Source organism: Strix aluco, chromosome 25 (genome assembly GCF_031877795.1).
Source record: "Strix aluco isolate bStrAlu1 chromosome 25, bStrAlu1.hap1, whole genome shotgun sequence".
NCBI lineage: Eukaryota > Metazoa > Chordata > Aves > Strigiformes > Strigidae > Strix > Strix aluco.
In genome coordinates this window covers 8,586,112-8,610,420 of record NC_133955.1, presented here as the reverse complement: position 1 = coordinate 8,610,420, position 24,309 = coordinate 8,586,112, and the positions used below count along the sequence as shown (strand labels likewise).

Here is a 24,309-nt window from a genome sequence, read left to right as displayed (position 1 = left end):
TTGAAACTAACCACACCCATGGCTCAAAGAGCAAATATTGGCATATGGTGCTGGCCCAGGGAGGGGTTTGGGGTCACGCTCTTCTCGGAAGGCAGAACCTGTGCAGCTCTGGGAAAGGAAAGCCAAAGTCCAGAGGCACCTGCCCAGAGCAGCAGCAAGAGCGTCCCTGCCCGCTGCAGCAGGGCCACGCGCTGTGATGGCGACCTTCGAGGAGCAGACGGCCTGCGTGGTGGAAGCTTTGTTCTCTGACCTCCTGGGCGAGGACGAGAGCGAGTGCCGGAGCCTGGAGACAGACTCGGGAGGTGGGGCCTGTCGCGGGAGCAAGAGCTGGTCTCTTTGCTGCAGAGGGTAGAGGAGCGTTTCCACTGCACGCTCAGAGGAAGGCGGCTGTAGCTGGGGGTTGTTGGGCTTCCTGAACTGCAGACTCGTGATGACTTCCAAGCCATCTCTGGTTTGAGAGAAAAGTTAGAGCAAGGTCAAGTTTGAATGCCGGGCAGCCCATGGCTACGGTCTGCCTTGGCGGGGCTGGACAATGGGGGCTGTGTGGGATGGCCACCCCACTGGCCACCCCCACGGCCCCATGTGGGTCCACAGGCCCTGCCTTGCTCTGGACCAATGGGGTGGGACAAGTTATAATTGTCATTATCCAAAAAAAAAAAAAAAAGCTCATACTGCTCATTGGGTAAAACCAGTTGCTTTAGCATGTAAGACGGGGTGTGTCTTTGCTTCCCAAACTCCCAGTATCATTTGGGCTACTTTGGTTTGCTGGGCAATGCTGCAAGAAACCCAGAATTTTACCTGTATTCACGTTGCTTTTCCCACTATTTTCATGACAACAAACTAGTCAAAATGTTTCAAGAGCCACTGGCTCTGGCTGACACCAGATGGCAAAGTCCGTTTCTCAACAGCTCCGCGGAAGTTTGTCGTTTTGCCCAAAGAACAAGTCTCCGTTAGCGTATTGCTCATTTTCCTCTCCCGGATGAGACGCTCGTGCCTCTGCCTCGGCTGTCCCGAGCGCTGTGAGACCGCCCGGAGCCCCAGGGGCCGCGGGCTGGAGCCCCGGGCTGTGGGCGCCCAGTGCCGGAGCTGGGATTAGCAGCTGGATGAGGGAGGGGGTCGGATCAGGAAGCGATGCCTCCAGATGAAGTTTCCCTTCGCTTTCTGTTGAAAGATCCTGCTTTCAGTTCCTTATGACTTTGTCAAACATGGAAATGGTTTTGCTGAGACTTTCAGTGTTGGGTAATTCCTTCTAGCTGAACCTCGTTTTTTCAGGGAAAAAAAATTGGTTCTTTTCCCCTCAGGATACTTTAAGGGAAAAATGCTACAACTTGGGTGCTCCCCCCTGTGCCCCCCTCCAAGTATAGCGAGAAGTTCTTATGGTTTTATATACTTGAAATTTGAGAAGTATGTCTTTTACTCCTTTTGTGAAAACCTTCCCAAATTTGGGTCACTGTGGGCTGTTGACATGCTGCCATCTGCACTTGCTCAGAAGAGACCTGGAGTACAACATCCAAGTTCTCTGAAGAGTGCACGTGGTGATCCGCAGCCTCGTAACGCGGGGGGGGCGCGGGCAGGGCTCTGCCATCCGATCAGTGCCGCTGTGCCATGCAGCTGGAGAGAGATGAGATGTTTTCCAACTCCTCTGAGCGTTACTTTGATAAAACCGAGTGAAGCGCGGCGGTGATGGACCCAGAGCTGATTCCAGATGCACCAATCCACCACTACACAGCATCCTCCCTCCCCCGCCCGCCGCGCCGCCCCAAAGCCCGGCCCTGCCCCAGCCGGCCTCACGCCGTCCCTGGTGCCCACACGGGCTGTTACGACAAGTCCTGGACTAAGTGAACTCAACAGACACTTTGCAGGGGTGGCCCACAGGCTGTGGGAATGGTGTCTGTGTGTATAAACAAGAAAGGTGGTGGTGATTAACTGGGATGTACTGGAAAGTGTGGGATGTGGGCATGACATAAATGGTAGAGAGTAAGGGGTGGATATTGTCCTGGTTTCAACTGAGATTGAGTTAATTTTGTTATCGTAACCCTTAAGAGTTAATTTCTAATGAAAACATCCCTGTATTAGCAGGACTGTTCTCAGCACAAATCCAAACCAGCCTCATACTGGTTACTGTGAAGAAAATCAGCTCTGTCCCAGCCGAAAGCAGGACACCTTCCTTCCTTGCTGCTGGCGGCCGGGGAGGAAGGAGCTGCCAGAACCCGGAGGGGCAGGAGAGAGGCCTTAGGGATGTCCCTGGAGAAACAGGAGTGGGGCTGAACTGAGACTTGAGCGTGAAGCAACAAGGGTGGGAGGAAAGCGGCTTGGACAACCCCATGGGACAGAGCCCCTCGGGCCCTGTAAGCCGGTGAATACCTGAATGGCCGAATGGTGTTTCTTAGGGACTTTGGTTTCACATCTCCTAACGTGCCCTCTCAGAGGTCTACCCAGTGCTGACCTCCAAGGGCCTGAGGCAGTAACAGCTGTAGTGTCCTGGGGGTGTCCTGGGGGTGTCCTGGGGGTGTTCTGGGGGTGTTCTCTTTCTCCACCTGTCACGCGTCGTGCTAAAGCCCTCGCCCTGCTCTCTGCTCCAGAGCCCCTGCGGTCTGCGGGGGAGCACCCGACCACGTTTGACCCGACTGTGATCGCCAGTCGCCTGCGGCAGATGGGGGACCGGTGCAACATGGATTTTGAAAGGGTTTCCTCTGAGGCTCTTGCTGAAGTGCTCAAGGGAAAGGTAAACCCCACCCTGGCCCGCCTGGCCCGGCCGGCTCCTCGTCCCCAGGCCAGCCCTGTGCTGCCTGGTGCCGGGGACGGGAGAAGCCCGGGGAGCAGCACAGCTCTCGCTGGGGGAGTCGGGGGGTCTGAGGGGAAGGGGCGCGATGCCCCGAGACTCCCTTCGTTTCTGTGCCGCAGGCGGGGTGCGAGCTGCCAGGACAGAAGCTGGATAAGGCGTGGGGGAGCCGCCTTGTCTCCTCTCCCTTCCAAGGGAGCTGCTTTCTATCCCCTGAGAGGCCCTGGAGCTGCCCGGGCCGGCCTGTCGTTGCAGGAGATGCTCCTGAGTTGGTGGAGGCAGCTCATGTGAGGAGGGGGGAAGGAGGAAGACTGTGGTGAGAGGAGCAGAGGGGGTTGCCCAGCCTGCTGCAGGTGATCTGGCTCAGCCCGCCCTGCGGCCAGAGCTCTCACACCAGCTCGCCTCTGCTGCAGGCAGTTCCAGCTTCGGGCTCCTGCAGTCCTGCTCAGACCGCCGGCTGTGCCCCGTCCTCCCAGCATGCTGCGGCTGGCACCAGCCCCGGCAGAGGGGAGCCCTGCCTCGGCCCTCCTGCGCCCTGTGGCTGTCACCAGGAAGCTGTGGGGGCACCTGCTCCAGCCATGGGTAGAAGAAGCAAATGCGGGAATTTAACGGAATGTTGAGTTTTGAGCCCAGACTTATCACCCTGTCCTTTCAAAAGCAGTTCAAACTCCCTCTCAACGCTTGCAGATGGAGAAGTTTGCGGCTGCCGTGGACTCTCTCAGCAGGAGGTGGAGTGACCAGAACCCCGAGCTGGCCTACGAGAAAGCTTTTCTCAGTGTGGCTGTGAAATTGGTGATGCACGTTACCGAGAAAGTCCCAGCTCTGCTGCGTCCCAACCAACTCATAGAAGTGATCAATGGAAATTCTCGAGTGAGAAACTACATCGAGGCCTGCGGCGGATGGGTAAGGATGCGAAGGTGGTGGGGGTGTTTGCCTGGGCATCTACAGCTCTTCCTCTGTGTCCCCCGTTCTCCCCGGCTCAGCCGGTCGCTGACACCCAGCGTGTCCCCCCGGACACGCGCAGTCGCCGTGGGTGCGCGGCTTTGCCAGGCGCCTCGGGGGAGCCTTGCTGGAGCCACCATCCCACTGCCCGGCTGCTGCTGCGTCTCAGCATTTAATTCCTTATCTCGGTACCCTGGGAGCCCCGCTCGCTCCCGTAGATGAGAACCCAAATAACGAAGGATGGGCCGTACGAAAGCGCCGTCCTGCCCGCGCAGCTTCACAGGCCCCACCTGCTGCGTTTTACCGGGGGAGGATGAAATCAGTCCCGGGGAGGGTCGCAGCGGGAGGCAGCTCGCTCGCCCCTCCAGCCCACGTCCTGCTCCTGCCGGTTCCTTTAAACCTGCCTTGAAATCTTTCTCTAAAACATACATGTGGGTTGGTTTGTTTTCAGGAGAACTTGGACAGTTGAGACAAAGGGCGACACTACTACTCAGAAGGTGAAGCTCGCCTTTTCATTGATGTAACTGGGAGAAATGTTGTATTTCTTCTGGAGACTGCAAGAACTCTACACATAACCAACATGTAGAAGACATTCTGTATCACTACAGGCAAAAATTAATAAATGTTTTTTGTTATTGCTTTTCTACTTGTGTTTCTCTTGAATTTAGCCATAAAAGTGGGCTTCTCTCTTATTCAAGGTTTCTAGGTCAGTGCTTAGTGCCGCAGACTCATCAGGTGAATATTTGTTTTAAATCATGTTTCCATTAGTTATTCTAAAGATCTCTCTGTTCCTCTCAGGTGATTGAAAGGCTTATTTTTGCAAAATTAACATTGACATTATTTTAAACTAAGAGTGATGGCTCTTTCAGAGTGATCAACAGCCCTTGGCCTTTTAGCGCCTAGACACATAAATCTTGTGGCTATTCTGTACCCGAGCTGCAAGAAAACAGAGGGGGAATGTGTTTAATGACCAGTTACAATCAGAAGGAGAAACAGACTTGGCACAGCGAGGCTGAAGTCTTTGTGCAAAATGTGAGATATTGGAAAGATCAAGGCTGTGATTCCCATACCTTTTTTGGGTTTTGGACAGTGGTTGGTTTTAGTTTAGTTTTGTTTATTTTAGTTTTTCCCACTTCTGCAAGTAGAGAGAATGGATGGCCTTCGAGATCTTTGCTCTCTGCATCTCCTTCCCACTTCGGAACGACCTCCGCTTTGTCCGACGGGGTGTTTTAGAGTACCTGTAAGTGTTACCCAGAGGGCGTGAGGTGAATTAGGCTGGCATAATTAATTTGATTTCTATAGTCTCCTGGAGATTTGACCCTCTCTTCTGGCACAGGCTACCAGATGTGGGGAATTGTGGCAGGAAGAGTTGACCTGAAGCATGTTGATGGGTTTTCTCTGCTCAGAAGCGGTGGTGCCGTTCAGGGGAGTGACACGTGCAAGCCAGGTTCAGGTGCGCAGTGCCTGCCTGAAGTAGTCTTTCCAAATATTTTCCAGTTACTGTGGAAAAAATCTAAGTTATAAGTGTGACGGGGAACTGTGGATTTTGCGTGCTGCTTTAGGGGCTCTTCTAGTCACAGCATATTCCGAGTCCAAAGCCTTCCCCGTGCTCACCCCATGCTCGCCCCTCCGCGCCGCTGCTGACGGCTGGACGCGGTGCCTACAGCAGCCAGATGTTGGGGTGCTCGGCTCCGGTCTCCAACACCCGAGCACCTCCGTGGCACGGCGCGCGGGGAGACAGCCGGGCACGCCCGAGGGACCGGGCAGCTCAGCCCCGCCACCAGGCTCCTGCCCGGCTCGGTGCTGCCTGCCCTCGCTGCCTGTGGTTTGAAAAGGAGGCGCTAGGACCCCAGTTTTGGTGTTTTGTTTTGCTATTTGGCCACGATATCGGTTACGTACTAATTTCCTTTAGGACTTGTGATGAAGTCAGTAAACCACAGCCCGCCGCGAGTGCTCTCTGGGCTGGTGCTTTCCGCCGCGGCAGGCACTTGACATGTCCGTTCCCAGGACTGGCAGCCCAGGCGCGCTCGGTCTCCAGCAACATGGACCAAAGGGAGATTCTGCTGCTAAACCTGGAAAGGGCCCAAGGCAAGAAGCTCAACCGAGAACAGTTTGTAGACGAGTTTTTGGTAAGTTCTCTTAAGGCACGGCTCCTTGTTTCAGCTGATTTTAAAGGGAACCACTCAGTCACTTCTCAAACAGCGATGTGATTTCCATGTGACAATAAGATTTTCTACGAATTTTGCAGCAGAAGGAGACACAGGAGTTAACTGGGGTAAAAGGAATGTAAAGACAGAAGAGTAATTTAATAGTTTGCATTCAAAGTAGAACTGTTTGCTTTTTAGCTAACTACTTGAGTGCTTCCTGTTTTCTGCTTTGCGAATGCACTTGTCAAGACACAGTTTCACTTCGCCTGTGAATACAACTGGGGCACGGTGGGGAATGTGGAGCTGCTGCCCCTTCTCGCCACCGCAGCCTGTTATACCAGTGATGCACGTGTTCCTGTCGGGGATCTCCAGTTGCTACTTGCCGCAGCTTTTCCTCTTTCCATTTCAATGGAGACCCCCACCCTGCCCCTGTACCACCCCAGAGCGGGGAGCGGGCGTTCAGAGAAAGGCCCCGTGGGCTCCAGACTCTTCCCCCTCTCGCTGACACCGGGCACCTTGGCCAAGGCGCGAGGAGACGGCGGCTGGACGGGTCGTTTCTGCAGCCCCCAGCGCGGGGTTCTGGGAAGGGCTCGCGCGTCCCTTCGCCAGGAGCGTGTGTGCTCTGTGTCCAGCAGTGCTGCTGGCCCCTCTTGGACGTTCATTTCTTGTTCCCTCAAGGCAAAACTAGCAAAAAATGGTGGTGGCTCTGACCTCCCCCTGCGTTCTGCAGCGTTGGGCTGGTTGAGGTCTGTGCAGTGCCCCGGTCCGTGAGCTCTCCCACGTCTCTTTGTTTGTCTGGGTGGCAGGGGCGAGGCTCGGAGGGCAACCCCCTGCCTCGTGGTTCGGGCTGGTGGCTGGCCGTGCCTGTCGATGGACCAGCTGGAGGAAGGCTGCTCTGGCAGGCTCTCTGGGCTGCTCAGAGGAGCAAAGGCATTGCCCAGCTTTAGCAGACATAGGGAAGGGTAAAACTGGTGCATCTGTAAGATCTGAGATGTCTCAAACACCAGAACAACCACTGGCCCAAGCTGCCCCCGGACACATCAGGCAGTGGTGTCTGGGGCAGGCGCAGGGGTCGCTTCGGAGTCCCCGCGAGATCAGCCCTGCTTGGTCGGACCGGTGAAGACTGGCGCTTCAAACGCTTGGGAAAAGCTTAGTGCTTGGTTTCCAGGTGTCTGGGCCGGAGGGAAGTGATTAATCTGCGCCTGCAGTGACAGTCTGTTGTTCCATGGAACAAAGCGCTGTCACCGGCTGCTGAATTTCCCCTGCTGGCTGTGTGCTGGGGATGTGCCACGCGAGGCACAGCCGCGAGCCCGGGTGCACGCACCAGCTCTAGCAGCCAAACGTTCATTATCTGACCCAAAAGCAGGTAGAAGTGGTCAAGTCTGCATTTCCTCTTGCACTGGGGAGAAATCTTCCCAGGGTGGCCGAGTCGCCGGCCACTTTTGCCAGTGCAGAAGCCTTAACAGGCGGTCGCGATGGCTTTGCATTTCCAAACTTGGTAGAAATATTCAATGCTATTTCTCTGTCCTAATGCCTCCCTTCTCTCTGTGTGAACAAGCATTTGCACATGCAAATTGTGGTGTTGTTACTGTAAATGACAGGGGTTTTTGTTTAAGTCCCCTTTTTCTGTTTGTGCAGCCTCACAGCCAGAGTTTGATCCTCACTGCTCTTGCTCGCTTTCTCCTATGTAGGCATTTCCCAAGCAGTTTTGTCAGTTTATTCAGGGACAGAAATTAAGGCGATTCAGAGCCTCAGCTGTAAAACTGGCTTCAGTACTAAGTGATGCCCCTTCCAAAAAAGCTTACCCTGGAAATTGGGGTTGCCTTGGAAGGAGGCAGGGGGAGGGTGTGACTAACACCAGAAGAGCTCAGGAGGTGACAGGGACGTGTCATCCACCAAACCCACCCTGCACCCACAGCTTCTATCACACTGTGCCTGCCCCGGGGTCTTCATTAATGGACACTGGACACGTGGACTGTCCTGGGCCTCCTGTACCTTCTTCCTGACTCATTCCATCCAGATCAGCGAGATGTGGCTTTTGTGGTATTGTGGCTGGAAAGCAGAATTTTGGGTTTAAAAATTTCAGTTTAATGTTAAAAACCAGCAGCTCTGGCTTGGATCTGAACTGGCATATCTGTGCACAGACATACTGCGGAGGTGAGATACACGTTGCTGCACACACCTTTTATCTGTGGTATCACTAAGGGGCTGCTTGGCCTGGTCAAGTGCGTAGAAGCTACAAAGGGCTCCAGCTCCGGATGTGGCTGTTTGGCAAATTCTGTAGCTTAGTGCCTGCAGGCCTGAGGGTGTCGTGTCCTAGCGGGGGACTGTCTAGAGCAGGCTGGAGTCAAGGGGGTTTGCAGCTCTCCTGCAGCTGCTGATATGTTGGGTCAGCAGCAGGGAAGGACAGGGGACAGGATTCTCAAAACTGGGTGAGAGCTTTTGGGAGAGCTGACAGGCAGGTGCTTACGAGCTCCGTGGGAAGGTCCCTGGTGAGCTGACTCTTGAAGCCGCTTACGGTGAGCACCCAAAAATCAGGGCCCTGACACCGTCAGGACTCCTGCGATTCCTGCTCACGTGCTGTCGTGCCAGAGCTGTGGCCCCTGAGCCCTCCGGGAGGGCTTCGCTGGTGCCAGCAGGAGGGACTGTCACCTCCTCAGCTCCGACCCCTTTGACCACGGCGCTATTTCAGTTCGGTGACCCCGAGACTGGCGGGCTGCTCTGCCCCGCACCGCGAGCGCTGAGCCCACCCTTCCCGTTCCCTGCCAGCAGCTCGGGCAGGTCACAGTGAGGTGCACACCAGGCACGAGAAACCCTCTCACCTTGCAGCTCAGGTGTGCCCGTGGACCCTCCCCTTTGCTCTGCACCCCTGCACACCTTCCTTTCACAAGGGTTCTGAGGGTTCTCCTGCGTCAGCCCGACTCTCTGGATGCCAGCCGTGATGTCCAGGAGAAGGGCTCCAGGGGGGTGGGAAAGGGAGACTTGCCCTTCCGAGTGTCGAACCGTAGAGTCGCTAATTAGAGAAATGGCCTTTTGTTTTAAATCAAAAGCACCCCTTGGTGGCAAGAAAAGTGGTTAGGTAGACAAAAAATTATGAAAGAAAAAGTACAGCAAGAATGATGCTTTTGAAGTTCATGGTAACGAACAGTGTGTGGTATTCAGAAGCTGATGTCGGTGAAATAAAATGCTCTGCTTTGGCAGGAAAAAGGTGCTTGAACTCTCTGGGAGTGCTGCAGCTTTATCCTGGAAATGAAAGAGATGAGAGATTCAGCCCCCGAAGGGTCTATCCTAGGACTCCTTCTCCTTTCTCTTTCATCTGTGCATGTAGCTACTTTTCTCCAACTGCTTGTGCTCCTTTGGTGGCTTGAGCAGGGCTGTTTGCAGCTACAGATGGGAGCATCTTTACCAAAGTGAGAAAAATCAATTGATTTATCTGTCTTTTCTGATATCATTTGTTAAAGGTGGTTTAACATTGTTACACCTCTTACCTGGGTGCCATTTATACTGCGAATGATTCCCCACTCCCACCCCCCCGCCGTGTCTCACTTATTTGTGAGGGCGATGCTTTTATGTGCTGTATAAATGCATCATGTCACTTCAGAAACCCACATGCCCGAGCCTTGTGTGGGCACTGCCTCAGCACACACTTTCCATTCTTCAGAAGCCTGTGGTGGGGCTCTCAGGTGGCTTCTGTCTCTATTCTTGCTCTGAGTACCTTGAGAAAAGCCACTCAGGAAAAAATTAATGGTGCAGACCTTGCTTTGTGGTAGTGAACCTGACCCCTAGAGACCTTCACGTGTGCTCTCTAGTGTTGTATGTAGCACATTTGCTGTAATTTGTTCCATTCTTTTATGACAGAAGCTGAAAAGGCAGTCAACAAAATACCGATCGGATAAAATCTACCCTACAGCAGCATCTGAGCAACCAGAGAACATCAAGAAGAACAGATACAAGGACATCTTACCCTGTAGGTTGGAAATGGCAAATGTTCCTATTCAGCCTTTTGTTTTTTTCTAGTTTAGAGTCTGTTCTCATCCTCCAGTCCCTGCCTCCACAGCCGCTTGCGTGTGAGCGTGTCACCGGCTGTCAGGTGGCCTCGGATTCCGCTGTGCAGGTTTAAGGCTTTATCTTTGCCTGTTGCAGTGCACGCTCTGCAAGGCTCCGGCACGTATTTTCTAAATTTCAGTAGGAAACACATCCTCTAATGCTTATCCTTGCAAGCTTTCTGGGTAGTGTTGCAACCACTTGTTTTCCAAGGCCTCACAGAACACGGCTTTGGACAAAGCTGTCTCCGTGGTGTACAAAGCAGATTACAGTTAAAAACTGCAGTGGCTGGTCCTGGCTTGGTGCAGTAGTCTCCAAAGACGAGTCTGTCCTAGGGTTGGGGCAGACTGTCCCTTTCATCCGTTCTAGCTTGAAAACAAAATAATCTAAGCGCACAGATCTCATCTGAGCCTGTAAGATGGGATGCAGGGTGATTCTAGGCCTGGCTGGCTCCACGGTCAGAGGAGATGGGCGTTGTGCTGGGGCAGGGGCAGCATCTGCAGCTCTTGCCTGAGCCCTCGCCGTCGCTCTGACAGAGCTGCCCTGCGTAGGCGATGGCAGCTCCGCGCAGGCTGTCGGTAGGTGCAGGAGGAGCATTAGCTGCTTGCACAGCCGCTCCTCTGCTCTGGGACGAGCTCCCTGATGCGTGTGCTCCTCCAAAGCACCTTGTGCTGCAGCCTGAGGAGCTCAACCGCCACGAAAGACAAACACTAACTGCTGCTGCTTCTGCTTTTGTGCCTGCAGTTGACCACAGCAGAGTGGAGCTGTCCCTGATCACATCAGATGCAGACTCTCATTACATCAATGCCAACTTCATCAAGGTATTGCTTCTTTCGTGGTGTTCTGCCACACAAAGGTGTTCGTAGCAGCTCTTAGTGCTGCCTGGTCGAGTGGTGCCGGCAGGAGCAGGCCCTGGGGCTGTGGTGAGTGTAAGGACCGTGCAGTAGTTTCTGGGCCATGCTCCAGGAGAGCTGATGTAAAGAAGATGTGTGTGACCAGCGAGCCCCTCAAAAACACCCCTTGCAGCACAGAGGCACCAGGCTACGGGGCCAGGGACGTGTGGTCATGTTGGGGTGGGTGGTGGAACACTTTGTGGCTTGCAGCCCCAACTTCCTTGTCAGTGTTACTGCCTTTGGTGGGTGACAGTGGTGCAGAATCGCCTGTGGCCAGTCGCCTGCAGGCAGCGCGCAGGCAGGAAGCCCTGCACGGCAGCACGGCTGAGACCCGCCGCCGCGGCGGAGACGGGGCAGGTCAGCGCAGGCCGGTTCTCCATCAGGAGCTCCACGTGTTTTGGACTCTCCTGTGCTCGCGACCCTTCTCTGACAGATTGATAGCAGGTTTCCTTCGTTCTCCACCACAGCGACCGAGGGCTCTGTGTAACCCGTCTGTAGAACGGAGGGTCACCAGGGGATGGGTCGTTCTTTGGCCACGCGGCAGAGAGGGGTGAGCTGCTGTGACCTCCGAGCTCCCCGACACGCTGCGAGAACTGGGGGTCTGGGAGCAGATCTCACCTCAAGCCTGGCTCCCTGGCTTGGGTCTGCCTTTCGGAGGCTTGCACACCATTAGTTTCCAGTTGCTTAATTTAATGTAGGTGCCTAAAATGTAACTATGTAAAAGCCTTTCTAAACCCTTAATGGCCTCATTGAATAGAAGTAAGATTCAGAAAGAGGAGTGACTTTATTTCTGCTGGTGCACTAAGCAAAGATGTCTCCATGTCTGGTTTGAATGCTGCTTTAGGGCGTCTATGGGCCAAGAGCATACATTGCAACCCAGGGTCCTCTCCCCGCTACTGTCATTGACTTTTGGAGGATGATTTGGGAGTATGAAGTCCTGGTAAGGTGCACATTTATATGTCTTCCTTTTTTTAAAAAAAGAAAAGTTGTCTGTGCAGCCAGCCAGCAGTCCTTTTTGACTAAGCAGACAGAGGGAGGTCAGGGTTTTACTCCAGAAGCTGTGTGTGCCCTGTGTCCTTCCCGTGAGCCTCCTCCACACTCGTGCTGAGACAGGAGTGGGCTCGTGGCTGTCTCTGCACTGGGGCTCTGAGTGGGAGAGGGCCTCATCCCCGAGTCTGATCTGCCTGGCAGGCCGGGACGCCGGGAAGGCAGCCCGCAGAACTTCCTCACTGCTGACAAGTACCCGCAAGTGATGAGTTTGATTTTGCTGCCTGGATGAGAAACTTGTGTTCAGACTTTTCTAATGAACCTTCTTTCTGCAGATTGTGGTCATGGCTTGTATGGAGTTTGAAATGGGAAAGGTGAGTAACATGTCAGGGGTGGCCTCTGCCGTGACAGTGCCGGGGCAGGGCGGAGAGATGCAGATTTTCATTAAATCTCATTAGTGACAGTGAGTTTCTGTTTGATACGAGCTGTTTCCTGAGTCTCCAGCTGCAGATTCTTAAACCCTTTCCAGTAGTGTAGCTTATCCCTTTGGAAGGGAAAGATCAGCAGCGATGGCTCCAGGGAAGGGGAGGCTGGAGCTGGGGAGCAGCAAGCGCTGGGCCTCCTCCCAGCGCGAGTTCTGTCCTGCAAAGCGAGGGGGCAGCCCGGGCAGGGGGGCGGGTGCTGGGTAACCAAACGTGTCCTGCTTCTCGCAACAGAAGAAATGTGAGCGGTACTGGGCAGAGGTGGGCGGCTCTCCCCTGCAGTGTGGTCCCTTCTCCGTCGCCTGTGTGAGTACAGCTGCCCCAGCACCATCGCGCATCACGTGCGCTGGAAACTCGTGTCACCCGCAGAAAATGTGACTCTAACCTCTTGCTCTGCAGGAAGCTGAAGAGAAGAAAAATGAGTATGTAATTAGGACTTTAAAGGTGACCCTGAATGAGGTAAGTAGGAAAGGTCAAGGCAGGAAATGCATCTTGGCTATCTTTATTATATAAATAATACGTTAAAATATGGCACACTTTGTGCAGAAAATTTTACACTGCTCAGCCTGCTGGTTTAGACTTGACAGTAGCTGAAGGAACAAAGAAAGTAAAAAATCGATTAACTCAAACCTCAATTTCTGTTGACCCTGGGTGAGGCCAACAGGTAACATCAGGAATGTCATAAAATGGCAAAGCTGCTTCTGTAGCAAGAACAGCTGCCCACTCTCGCCTTTGCCGAGCGACGCAGACGGGAGCTGGGGGTGTCTGCAGCCCATCAGCTTCCCCTGGCCCTGCCGACGTCCCGGCCTGCGCCCGCGGGAGCTGTGGCAGCATCCCCTTGGTGGCACCGGCCAGCCCTGCGCCCTGCCAGCGCTCTTCTCTCGCAGGAAATCCGCACCGTCCACCAGTTCCACTATAAAAACTGGCCGGACCATGACGTCCCCTCGTCCATCGACCCCATCCTGGAGCTCATCGGTGAGATTCGCTGCTACCAGCCGGACGACAGCATCCCCATCTGCATCCACTGCAGGTGGGTGAGTCGGTCACCAGCGGGGAGGGCTGGTGGCCCCCCGGCCCCCCGGCTCTCGCCTCCCGAGCGGCCACAGCGGGGTGGCAGACGGCACACGCCTGCAGCTGTGCTCCTCTCGCAGGAGGTCCTCAGGCACCAGGTGCTCTGAGGACAGCCAGCACGGGTAGCAGCAGGCCAGCAGTGTCACGTGTAGTTGAGAGGCCACCAACACCCTGCTGTGACTGTCATTGCAGTGCCGGCTGCGGGAGGACAGGAGTCATCTGCGCCATCGACTACACCCAGAAGCTGCTGAGGGACGGAGTGAGTGTCAGCCCGGTCTGCGTCTCCAAACGGCACCTGCGTGCAGCCGTGCGGCATCTCTCTGTCCCTCCTCACCTCTCTCCCCCCTCGCTGCCCCTTTCACCCCCCTCTGACTGCAGGCAGAGTATTGCAGATGACAGCCGTGAGCGGGAGCCCCCCGTAGCCTGACTGCAGGATGGTGGTGGCCAAACCGCCGATACCCCATTCCCAGTTTGTGCTGCTTCTCTCTCTTCAGGCTCCTCGTCATCCATGCGCTGCCCGTGGCTGCTGCTCCCCCCATCCCGATGCGAATGCCCCCTGATGCTCGCTCCGATGGGGCAGAACCCTCCCTCCCTTTGCTCCTCTGGCAGCACCGTCAGGTCACCGGGCCTGGCTCTGTGCTGGCCTTCACTCTTCAATACGACTTTACTGTCTATATTTGTCTCTCTGCACTTAACCATCAGAAATTCACTGTTTCCAAACTAACACCTTGCTTTACTCAGATTCTTCGATAAATATGTATGTGAAGTAATCCCTGGCCTTGCAGCGGGTTGCTGGGACTCGGAGGAGTGGCTGCTTTCTGCACCACAGCAGCCCTGAACCCATTGATCTGGGAAATCAGTGTCTTGTCCTTTGTGCTGTTCACAGCTGTTACCAATGTTGTTATAAAAAGGGCATTTTCTGTGGAGTGCAAGACAGAAGGGGGGAGGCAACTGGTTCATAATAAAAAATAGCACTTTAAGCAGGTCCTTTGTTGAAAATTCTTGCAATAGCAGGCCTGAATTTTGGACACTGCTCTAAACTGCGTCATGACTTGGAAGTGGCTTGGAATTAGACCTGTCTGTAATTTTTCATCTTCTCTCTTTCTTGCAAGATTGTTCCAGTGAACTTCAGTATTTTCAGTCTGATCCAGGAAATGCGCACGCAAAGGCCTTCCATAGTGCAGACCAAGGTACGTTCAGGCAGTTTCACCAAGTGTAGGGACACTCTCCATAGCGGGACCTCGGCTCTTCCCTGGGAGGGTTCGCAGTAGGGAAACGCAGAGCGTTGTGCTGCTGGGAACTGGGGCACGTCGGCGTTCGGTAAGGTCCCTTCTCTGAACAGAAGAATGCTTTTGCAGAAATGAATTTGGTAGCTGACCATTTCCCTGTAGACAGCTGGAATAGCTCAGTGCTTGCAGCCTGATTTATCGAACACTTACGCTGTGAAACAAGGGACTGTCCAGGGGACCAAGTGGGAACTCTTCTCAGCTGAGACAGGCTGAAGAGGAAGCTCAATGCAGAACAGCATTGTTTGTGCACCCGAAAAAAACCCAGATGCTTCAGTCCGAACCCTTTGAAAGTTGTGGCTTCTACCTCTTCTGAGAATTTACCCTGCCAATGGACCAGACAGTGGCAGCTTCTCTCAGGGGCTGATGCTTGATTTGGGTAACAGGAGACCATTTGCACCTACTGCAGGTGCTGGCTCTCATGTCTGTTTTACTTGTCTGGAATGCAGGAGCAGTATGAGCTGGTTTATGATGCGGTGATTGAACTCTTCAAAAGGCAGATTAAAGCACTGGATGCTCAGGAAGATTCTGCTGCTTCACAGGTAAAAGTCCCCAGGATGAACACACTGCCCCTTGCAGCCCCGGCCATGCCAGCTCTAACCTCGACCCCCACTGCAGAAGTCTCCTCTGCAGACCTGGGATGAATCCCCGTATTTTCTGCTACCCTTGGTGCCCAAACTGAGCCTCTTGTCTGGAAAACCCATGAGAACCCAGCTGTTTCCCTGAACGTGCAATGTTTAGCACAGGATTTGGCCCCAGGCAAGAGATAAATTTTTTTTGGTCTCAAAACCATTTTCTATATACTCTTATAATTGTTGAATGTAATGAGCGAATAGAAAAGCACCAACTCCGTACAGTAGCAGCTGGGTTCCATGTGGACGTGCAGGTGAAACTTGTCTTCATGGAGAGCTTGCAGAGTGACTCTCAGTCTCGGCTGGGAAGCTTGGGCACACAAGGTGATGTGCTAAAAGTGTTAGTCTGCAGCAGGGTGGTATTCTAGCGAGGTAATTAGCATTACAGCCTGTCTATGGGAGAGAGCAGGCTAAAATATCTTGTGAAAAAATGTGTCAAAGTCTTTCAAATCTGACACACCTCTGAGGAAAAACAAGGTGGTCTTGGTATGAAGTTGCATACAAACAGGAGCGTACAGAACGTCCATGGTTAAGCTTTTCTTTGCTCTTGCTGTTCTTCTGTGGCTGCTGGCACGAACCCCACCTGTCCTGTGTAGCTGTTGGCTGTCTGGCTGAAGTAAATGCGTTGCCATTCTTAGGCAAAGGCTGAAAGGTCACCGTTAGTTTATTTTGTCAGAAGCTTTTGTCTAAAGAATTGGGAACAGGATCCTGTGATGGGACTCGTGCCTCAGTTTTGCCGTAGGATTTACAGGATGTTCCAAGCCAGAGCCAAGTGAGAAAAGGGCTGGAAAGTTCCTCTTTCTGTGTGTTGTGGACAGTCTGTAAGCAAGGGAGATGCAAGGACTGGGTTGATACAAAATGCAGAAAAGAGTTCGAGTCCGGATGTGGTTTTGTAGCTCCTGGCCAAACCTCTGGCCCACCCAAACCTCGCTGCCCTCTGAAATACTCGTGCAGAGCATGGGGATGGTCATGGCTGAAGTGTCACAAAGGAAACCAGCGCCCAGCGTGCCGGGCTGAGCGGCCGCGGGTGCTGGGGGCAGAGCTGCCCGCGCAGGCTGTGCTGCAGGTGTTTGGGTGGTTTTACTGCTCACTGTACTCTCATGTCAAAAAGGTGCTGACGGGAATCGCTGTCCTCAGTTTTCAGCTCCAACTTGGTGTTTTCAAGTTGATGTTTGACATTTCAAAACTGCATTAATAATTTCCAACTCCTGAAATAGCATGTTTGTGCTCTTTGCATTCTTCCTCCTCACTCTTGTTTTCTAAACTTTTCTGTCACTAGGTACAAACAAGGCATCCTGTGGCCAAGCCACTTCTGACTTCAGTGGAAGATATTTATTCTCTGAGATTACTAACCTGGTAAGGCCATAGCACAAGTATGCCCTGGGTTGGTATTTTCAGTCACCCACACGATTTCAGGAAGATGCATTTTTTAACGTGTGCTTTGTGACACGGTTCTGTTTAAATGTTGCATTTCATTTGTCAGCAGGATCTGCAGCCTCCCTTGAGTCCCACTTTGACTCTCACAGTTGTTCCCAACATAATTCCTGCTCTTCTCACTGATGTGTTTCTGAGACTGAGTCTCAGCCTCTTCCCTGCCTGCCATTACCCGTCCCCCTCTCCTGCCCTTGGCTCTGTCTCATGTGGGGCTCACACAGTGTTTCACAAATGAACTGAACACACAGGGCAGGATGAAAAAAGGCTCACGCTCGTGGAGATGCCCCAGCGCTGGTTCACCTCAGGCCTCTGCCTGGGGCTGGGCACCCTGCGGGTCCCCCCTCCCATCTGCCTGTGCCACCCCAGTGCCTCTTGCCCGAGGAGCCTGGCTTCCCACCACGGGCAGCTTCAGAGGGTGGTGGGATCTTTCTGTGGGCATGTTTTGGTTCACAGTGTCTGCTTTCTGTAAGTAACTTTGCTTTTTGGTATAGTTGGCACTGAAGGTGTCGTTTACCCGCGTAAAGGGGCCTCCTCTGCTCGCCATGTGGTGTTCCAACGGGGCACCGCCGTGCACAGTCCGCCCCCGTGCTCCTTGCCTGGGGCTGAACCAGGCTCTGCGTCCCTGGATCTGCTCTCAAGAGCAGCGTGGTGGGGCCCTGTTAGCAGGCTAACAGAGATTTCTGAGTACTGGATGGCTTTGACTTCACAGCACGGTGCTTTATTGCAGCTCAGAGCAAGAAGAACAGGATGTGCATCGATGTCTTCCCCCGGTGGCACAAAGCAAACCAGCCCTGACGTCGCTGGCTGCCGCGGGAGCACACGGCAGCTCTGGACGCGGAGGCCCTGCCATCAGACAGGCCATCTCCTTTGGCACTTTGAGCTTCATCAACTGCAGAAAGGCAGCTGCTGCGGAGAAGTGGGGTGCTGGGGACGCTCTCCAGAAACACCGCAGTTTGGAGTTCAGCAGCATCTCTCCCGAGCAGCTGCTGCTGCACCTGGAACCGAAGGGAGCTGGCAGGAGAGGGCCCCGCGGCAGAGCCCCTCTGACACGGACGGCATCCACCCCCTTCGTGCTGGCACAGCGGGGAGAAGGCTGGGAGTGGGATGGTGGGGATGCAAAGCCTGTTTTGAGTTCACAGTTGCCCAATGCCTGTTGGTCAAGATTTCAGGTGAAGAAGCAGGACGGAATTTCCCCTGTTGAGCTGAACCACTCCAGCCAAGAGGCAGACAGCCCCCCAAGCTGCAGGAACCGTGGGCAATGTCCTTACCCTTACGTCTGCTCCGCAGAAGACCCCTACTTCTCGTCACTCTCTCCAGATGAGCCCGTGTCCCTGGTGTTTGCTGAGGACCTTGCGGAGGGGCAGGATGTACTCCTCCCTTGTGCTGCGGGTGCTCCCCTGCAGCCCGCCATGGCCAGCTCTCCGCCACCCGGACCCGTGTCCCACCACGCTCCCCTGCTGAATGACGAGAGTTTGTCCTCCCCGAGTAAGTGCTGCGGCACTGCGACCAGCTGGGCTTGGTCCTGCTGGACTGCGGCGTGCTGGAGGGAGGGTGAGGGTGGTCTTGTGGGGTTCAGGCAGGGCTGCAGCAGCTTCTCGGGACTGTGTTCCCCCAAGAGCTGAGGGAGAAACTGGTTTCATCATTGCACTCGTTTGATCCTGCCTTAAATTTTTCCCATAAACAACATTTTTAGAACAGCATGATTTTGGGTTTCACGTTACAGAGCTGCTCTGAACTCCTGTGTCACCTCGGTACGGCTGTCGCGGGAAGGCAGGGATTGGTGCTGACCAATTCTTAAAACAGGGTGCTCAAGAAGCATTCAGAAAGCTCCCAGAAATGGTTTTCTCTGAGGATTTAGCTTCCAGGTCAAAAACCACTCCTTTCTGCAGAGTGCTGTTCAGGGGGATGCTGGCATCCCGCTGAGGCTGAGAGAACCAGGACCTCAACATCAGTGTTTTGCCCAGATCTGTAGCCTTAAACCCATCACCCGCCGTATGAGGAAGGTAGAATCATTCCTCGGTCTGGTCAGTCCTGGCCCAGCTGGACATTTCCCGTTGTCCTCAGCTTTGGTATTTGCTCAGCTGTGTTCTGCTCAGGCCCTTCAGCTTTCAGCGCGCTCGTAACCCAGATGCTCAGACTCTTGGGAAGTTCTGGGGCTGCAGCACCCGCCGAGCAGCAGCGGTGCCGTGGGCCTGGCTGGGTGCGGGCGATGGCTCCGCGTCTGCCCTCCACGATGGGCATTCTGCTGCCAACACCGCTGCAGCCCACCCCTGGGGGCCACGTAGCTAGCGGCGGGTGAATTGGTGCTGAGGCCTATTTGGATTTTTAGCTACAGTTTAGAGGTGTTTAACCATCATCCCCGGCGCGCGGCTGGGCGAGAGCAGTCAGCTCTGAGTCTCACGAAGGTCTGCAGTTCTGCTGTGTTGTGCCATGCCGGTGTTCTGTCCATGTCTCCCCAATTAGCTGCCCTGCCACAGCCAGATGATGATGATGATGATGATGATGATCCTCCACCCCTGCCCGAGCGAACCCCCGAGTCCTTTATCGTGGCCAGTGAAGCTGGTAGGTGCATTTAGCAAAGCAGGGGCTGAGGAGCACCCCGAGGGCTCTTCCAGTGTCCAGCCGCGCCTTTGCTTGCGCTGCCTGGGATGAGAAATGACCTCTCGTGTTCAACTGTTTCTAGGACAATTTCCTCTGGCCACTTCTGATTTTCAGCTTCCAGCCAGAAATACAAACACTGGAATCTCGTTGGAGTGGAGTGGTGAGTCTCGCTCAGAGGTGTTTAATGACTCAGTGAGACTGAGACCGTGTAAGGTAAGTAAGTGGCTTTTTGTCTCTTCTCCAGCACTACCACTGTGCCAGTTTCCTTAACATGTTTCCTTCTGTGAGAAAGACCCTAGTTTTGGTCCTGTGTACTTTCCATAAATTATTTCCAGGTTCAGGACTGGGAGGAGGATGTGGTCTCAGTCAGGCTCCTCCTTATCAGCATCTACTTTACTCCAAACATTAATTTTTGGGGTCCTAAATCCCATACAAGGTAGTAAAAATATTGCCCCTCTTTTAGAGGAGGATAATGAAGACAGGAAGTTAGTGAGTGGTCTGGTGAGGTTCACACTGCCCTGTGGAACAGGCAGGAGCTGAACAAAATGTAGGCATCTCTTGATCATCCCATAGTTGAATTACAGCTTTGTAAAGCGGAACAGTGAAGCGTAAGTCTATCTTCCATTACACGGGGGTGTGTGGGGGAGGGTGTTTGCGTGTAACTTCATTTCCTCGTCTTCTCTTGTGTGCAAGAGAATGACATTTGGTTGTGGAAATTTCAAATACCTTCCTTGTTTTCTGTTTCCAGAGTGTGAAGCTTCGGAGCCCACAAACAGGTATAAGTTTAATGCTGAGATAAACTATCTTTGGAAATAAGGTCCGCTTTTTACCGAAGCTGCTTTACCATATTTAGTAAATGTCTTTAGGATCTGTGCTCAGTCCAACCTAAATTTTGTGTTGCTATAGTTCTGCAACTAAACAGTTCTAAACAGAACTAGACAGTTCTGCAAGCACATGAACTGGTAGTTTTATATTTCCTAATCAGCTCCTGCCTCACCCTCTACGTGATGATGTTCCCTGCAGCCTCCTCGGGCTGAGGGTTGTCACGTCTTTTGCTGCATGTTGTGTTTCCTCCGAGACAATTGACACATGCCAGTTGGAGTGCTGTGGACCTCCCAGTGAACTGACAGATACATATATTTATTTTTATAGCTAGGTAACCAACTCTTTTATCTTTGCTTTCTCAGAGACAACCCGGGATCGCTCTAACTCTCCTCCCCCGCTTCCTGAAAGAACCCCAGAATCATTTGTTCTTGCTGATGCAGCAAGTAAGCGATGAGTTATTTTCTTGGCATGTAACTAAGATTTTGTACTTACACCTAAACCTGTAAACAGCTGAGGAGGTTGCGGCCCACTTGTTCAAAGCCTTACCAACGGTAGTGCTTCAGGACTTAACTGCAGCAGAGTTCAGCAGGTAGAAGGAAAGTAAACGCAGCTAGGGGACCTGCTGGGAATGTCTTCAACTGCTGCATCAGGGGCAATGAAAAGCAGCAACAAAGCGCTTAGAAAAGAGCGGGAGGATTCTTGAGTGACCACTGAAAATGTTCTGATGTGCCTTCCCAGGTCTGCAGCCTGCTGCAAGAAATTCTACGACGGGTCCTCTGAGCTTGGAGAACAATGGTTCTGAAAACTCGTCCAAAGAGCCTATGAAATGCTTCAGGAGAAGCAAGGTAAGAGAAACAAGGCGAAACACAAGCTACTGAAAATGGGGGGGGTGAGAAGAAGAGATCGTTCCAGCTACAGCTATTGCTACTCGCTCACTGCTGACCTTGTGAAAATGGTCTGCTCTGAGACCACTCATATTTAGGGCAAGGAAACAAGACTAATAAAAATACTCCACTGCAGAACTACAAACAAAACCACCGTCTGCACTAGGGGCAGAGTAACACAGCCCTGCCCGTGGCAACGGCTGCGCCTGGCACGCTGGCCGCCCCAAGGGCCAGTTCCTCTTGGAAAGAGTTGCTTGAGTGGAGCCTGAATTCCCGTGTAGGACAGACTCTACTCATCACCGGTCCCCTCCTGTGGACTGAGTTAATTATCCCCACGAGCAATTGTACTTCGGGATGTTATGGTTGAGCAGAAAAGTGTTTGAGGAAAACAATAACACAAACCGGAGGCATTCGGGTTGGCTAGAAAAGAGCCAAAGCCAAAGTGAATGTCAGACGTCTGCGTTTCAGTTGCAGCTGCCAGGCACGATACTTATGAGACATGACACGTGTATATTTATCAGTACAGTTCTTTTATCCCAGGAGCTGATCTACTGCTTACATTTTTTTTCCAACAAGACTTTTTTTTTTTTTTCTCTACAGAGCTTGAAAATATTGAAAAATGTGAGAAAGAGTAAGTCTTTCAGGTTAATGTGCATCTTCCTGATGGCTTTAAGCAAGTATATAAAGAAATATGTGGGGTTGAATTGTCAAGAACCTGAACTTGTCGGATGTGAATGGCCCGGCACGTCTGCCCGCTCTGGAGTAGGACATGCGGAGCCGCACGGGCTGGCCGAGGCCACCCCCTCGGGGTAGGGACGGTTGTTTCAGCAGCATCGTGGGGCGGTTGTGCTGCCCTTGTGTTGCCCTGCGGGTACCCCAGGGACAGCTCCAGGGTACCCAAGTTACCAAATTCTTCAGGTCATGCAAACCAGTGTTGTGGGACAAATACTCTAAAAATGGGGGACAGGCATGCTGTGAGGAAGGTGAGCCTCATCCTGGATTCTGCCCACTCTATTTGGGGCATAAATAAGGAGTTTCTCATTAAGCTCATTTTGATCTAAAATTAAAATGCTTACCTTGAAAATAGGACTGCTAAAAACTCTTTAAAGCACTTCTGAGCAGACGCTTTCCCAGTGGATTGTGCTGCAGCAGTACACTGGCTCCCTGCTACGAGCAAATAATGTCCTTAAAGCGTGTGGCGTTGGGGCGCTGCCAGCGCGGGAAGTGCTCAGCCCTGTCCTGCTCCCCCGCTCTTCAGGGAGCTGCCACACAGTCACTAACTGCCTCAGTCTGTTTTTTTATTTCTAGGCATCTGTGGTCCATCTGCACCAATGAAACCACCAGAATCTGCCCCTTCAAACCATTCGAGGTCTTTCCTTAGCTTTGGTATGTTTTTCTCTTTGTTTTTTGAAAGTCTAAACGCAGGGACCAGGCTGAATGCTATCAAATTACAAACATTATAAATAACTTATTATTTTTTTTACACATTTACAACTTTATTCACGAACTGTTTAAAGAACAGGTAAGGATGGAACGCGCAAACCCCGAAACCCGCTCTGCCAAACGCTTCTCGGTGTGTGAAGAGTCTGAAGCGTGCGTTGGGCCCTCCCGTACCTGAAAGCCTTTATGTGGCAACAGAGGCAGCGGAAGACAAAGACAAAGCTGTAGCATTGCCACCAGCCTGCTGCCCTACGTTGTGTAATATGGCAGAGGAGAAATATGTTTTCCGTTTTAAATTCTTCTTCTAGAGAGCAGTCATGCATTAGATTAGGCACACAATCTAGCTAACCTGATATTCACGCTGTAACGACGGTATTTGTCGGACAGGTGCACTGACAGACTGGTTCTGCACCAGCTGACTGACAACTACAGGATGTTGCTTAAAGTTTGGGAAAGAACTGAAATGACAAGCATTTTTAAATACTGTATTATCTTAAGGAATTACATAATCAGCATCTATAACATACAGAATTTGTTGCATTAAAAAAAATAATTTCTTCCTAGGCTTTGCAAATCGATTTTCAAAACCTAAAGGACCAAGAAATCCACCACCAGCATGGAATATTTAGATGTTTCATAGATTTGGCGTTACAGATTTGTGAAGTCCTTCTGATACGCCTTGAGTGCTCATCCCAGTAAGGTTTCCATCAGCATAAATACATCAAAAGCTACTGCACGGTGTTTGCAGCTCAGGCACTACTTACACATTCTTCATCAACTGAAGTTTTAAAGTAGAGAAGAATACAGAAGTACCAGCAGCTAAGCACTTTCCGTTCATTCACAACATGATGGAAACTAAAAACGGGAATAGATATTTTATCCTAAGGAGAGAGACATTTTAGTCGTGCTTTGGAATGTATTCACTTCAAAAGGATGGATTTGAGCATTCTGAAACAAAGCCGTGTACGCTGGCGACAGCGCCCCGCAACGACTGACTGACCTGGAAAGCCAGCGCAGGACAAGGCACCTGGGCAGCTTCGCTCGTCTGTGGGTCTACTGCAATCAAAGACCTGCACTTCCTTAAATGTTTACATTACTTGGACTGAAAGAGAATTAGCATCTCACATTTTAGAAATAATTTTAAGTTTTTCTTCATCTGAGTGAAATCAGGTAATTTCTCTGGATTTTTGGTCAGTGAGAGCAAGATGCTGACTGGTCACACAGGAGCTAAGCGAGTGTCACAGACTGCAGAACGAGCTGACCCAAGTGCCCTCGCTATCTGAAAAAAAGCCTCAAACAAAACACCACCCCAGCAAGGATATCATTGCATTTTTAAAGCAATGCTGGTTTGGGGGATTTGTGACTCTCCAGCTCAGAATTTCAGACGGGTACCTCAGAAGATGAGATTTCTACAGAGATTCCTCACCAGATTCCATTGCTATTTATATCCTCAGTGGGGAGCGATAAAGATGTTGAAAACTGCTTTATCTGATCGTTTTCCTGTAGAGAGAGAAAAACAAAGTGGGATTTGGGGAATTTGGTCCCGAGAGGAACCCACTGACCACTACTGGAAGAGAGAACTCAAGCTGGTTTAAAGCGACTCTTGCTGGAGCTGCGGCTACCACAGCCCGGAGCCTCCTCACCACGCTCACCCGCTCTCCCAAGGCAGGGGCCGCCCAGCACCTCACCGAGCTCACCGTACCGAGCTCACCGTACCGAGCTCACCGTACCGAGCTCACCGTACCGAGCTCACCGTACCGCTGACAACGCCGCTGCCTGGGGGCGGCGCCCGGGGCGGGGGCAGGCCCGAGGCCGCCATGTCACGCCTCGAGCCCCCAGGTCGCGCTGGCGTCCCGCGG

At 52.6% G+C, this 24,309-nt stretch overlaps 2 protein-coding genes across 3 annotated transcripts; both read left to right on the top strand.

The window, feature by feature from the left end:
* Window positions 1-4,370, top strand: BCL2L15 (BCL2 like 15). 2 transcript variants are annotated; one of them, XM_074850303.1, is made up of 4 exons: window positions 1-302; window positions 2,583-2,725; window positions 3,470-3,685; window positions 4,176-4,370. In XM_074850303.1, the coding sequence occupies exons 1-4, from the start codon at window positions 197-199 to the stop codon at window positions 4,191-4,193; spliced, it is 483 nt and encodes a 160-aa protein (XP_074706404.1). In that variant the 5' UTR covers window positions 1-196; the 3' UTR covers window positions 4,194-4,370. The 2 variants fall into 2 exon arrangements, with proteins under 2 accessions (XP_074706404.1, XP_074706403.1); XM_074850302.1 differs by lacking the exon at window positions 1-302 and having other exon boundaries at window positions 1,990-2,725.
* A 1,306-nt stretch (window positions 4,371-5,676) lies between these two features.
* PTPN22 (protein tyrosine phosphatase non-receptor type 22) lies at window positions 5,677-23,933 on the top strand. Its single transcript, XM_074850078.1, has 21 exons — window positions 5,677-5,853; window positions 9,730-9,838; window positions 10,660-10,736; window positions 11,653-11,748; window positions 12,131-12,169; window positions 12,512-12,583; window positions 12,677-12,736; window positions 13,165-13,307; window positions 13,541-13,607; window positions 14,461-14,538; window positions 15,084-15,176; window positions 16,546-16,622; window positions 17,428-18,185; window positions 19,164-19,262; window positions 19,384-19,514; window positions 20,050-20,077; window positions 20,489-20,569; window positions 20,865-20,971; window positions 21,611-21,641; window positions 22,319-22,396; window positions 23,015-23,933. Exons 1-21 carry the CDS (start codon window positions 5,767-5,769, stop codon window positions 23,077-23,079), a joined length of 2,376 nt encoding a protein of 791 aa, XP_074706179.1. The 5' UTR covers window positions 5,677-5,766; the 3' UTR covers window positions 23,080-23,933.
* The last annotated feature ends 376 nt before the right edge of the window (window positions 23,934-24,309 follow it).

Coding starts and splice junctions, on each gene's coding strand:
- BCL2L15 (XM_074850302.1), top strand. CDS start 2,369: ATGGCCGAATGGTGTTTCTTAGGGACTTTGGTTTCACATCTCCTAACG. Junction 2,726..3,469: donor CTGAAGTGCTCAAGGGAAAG/GTAAACCCCACC, acceptor CAACGCTTGCAG/ATGGAGAAGTTTGCGGCTGC.
- PTPN22 (XM_074850078.1), top strand. CDS start 5,767: ATGGACCAAAGGGAGATTCTGCTGCTAAACCTGGAAAGGGCCCAAGGC. Junction 21,642..22,318: donor ATTGAAAAATGTGAGAAAGA/GTAAGTCTTTCA, acceptor TTTTATTTCTAG/GCATCTGTGGTCCATCTGCA. Junction 22,397..23,014: donor GAGGTCTTTCCTTAGCTTTG/GTATGTTTTTCT, acceptor ATTTCTTCCTAG/GCTTTGCAAATCGATTTTCA.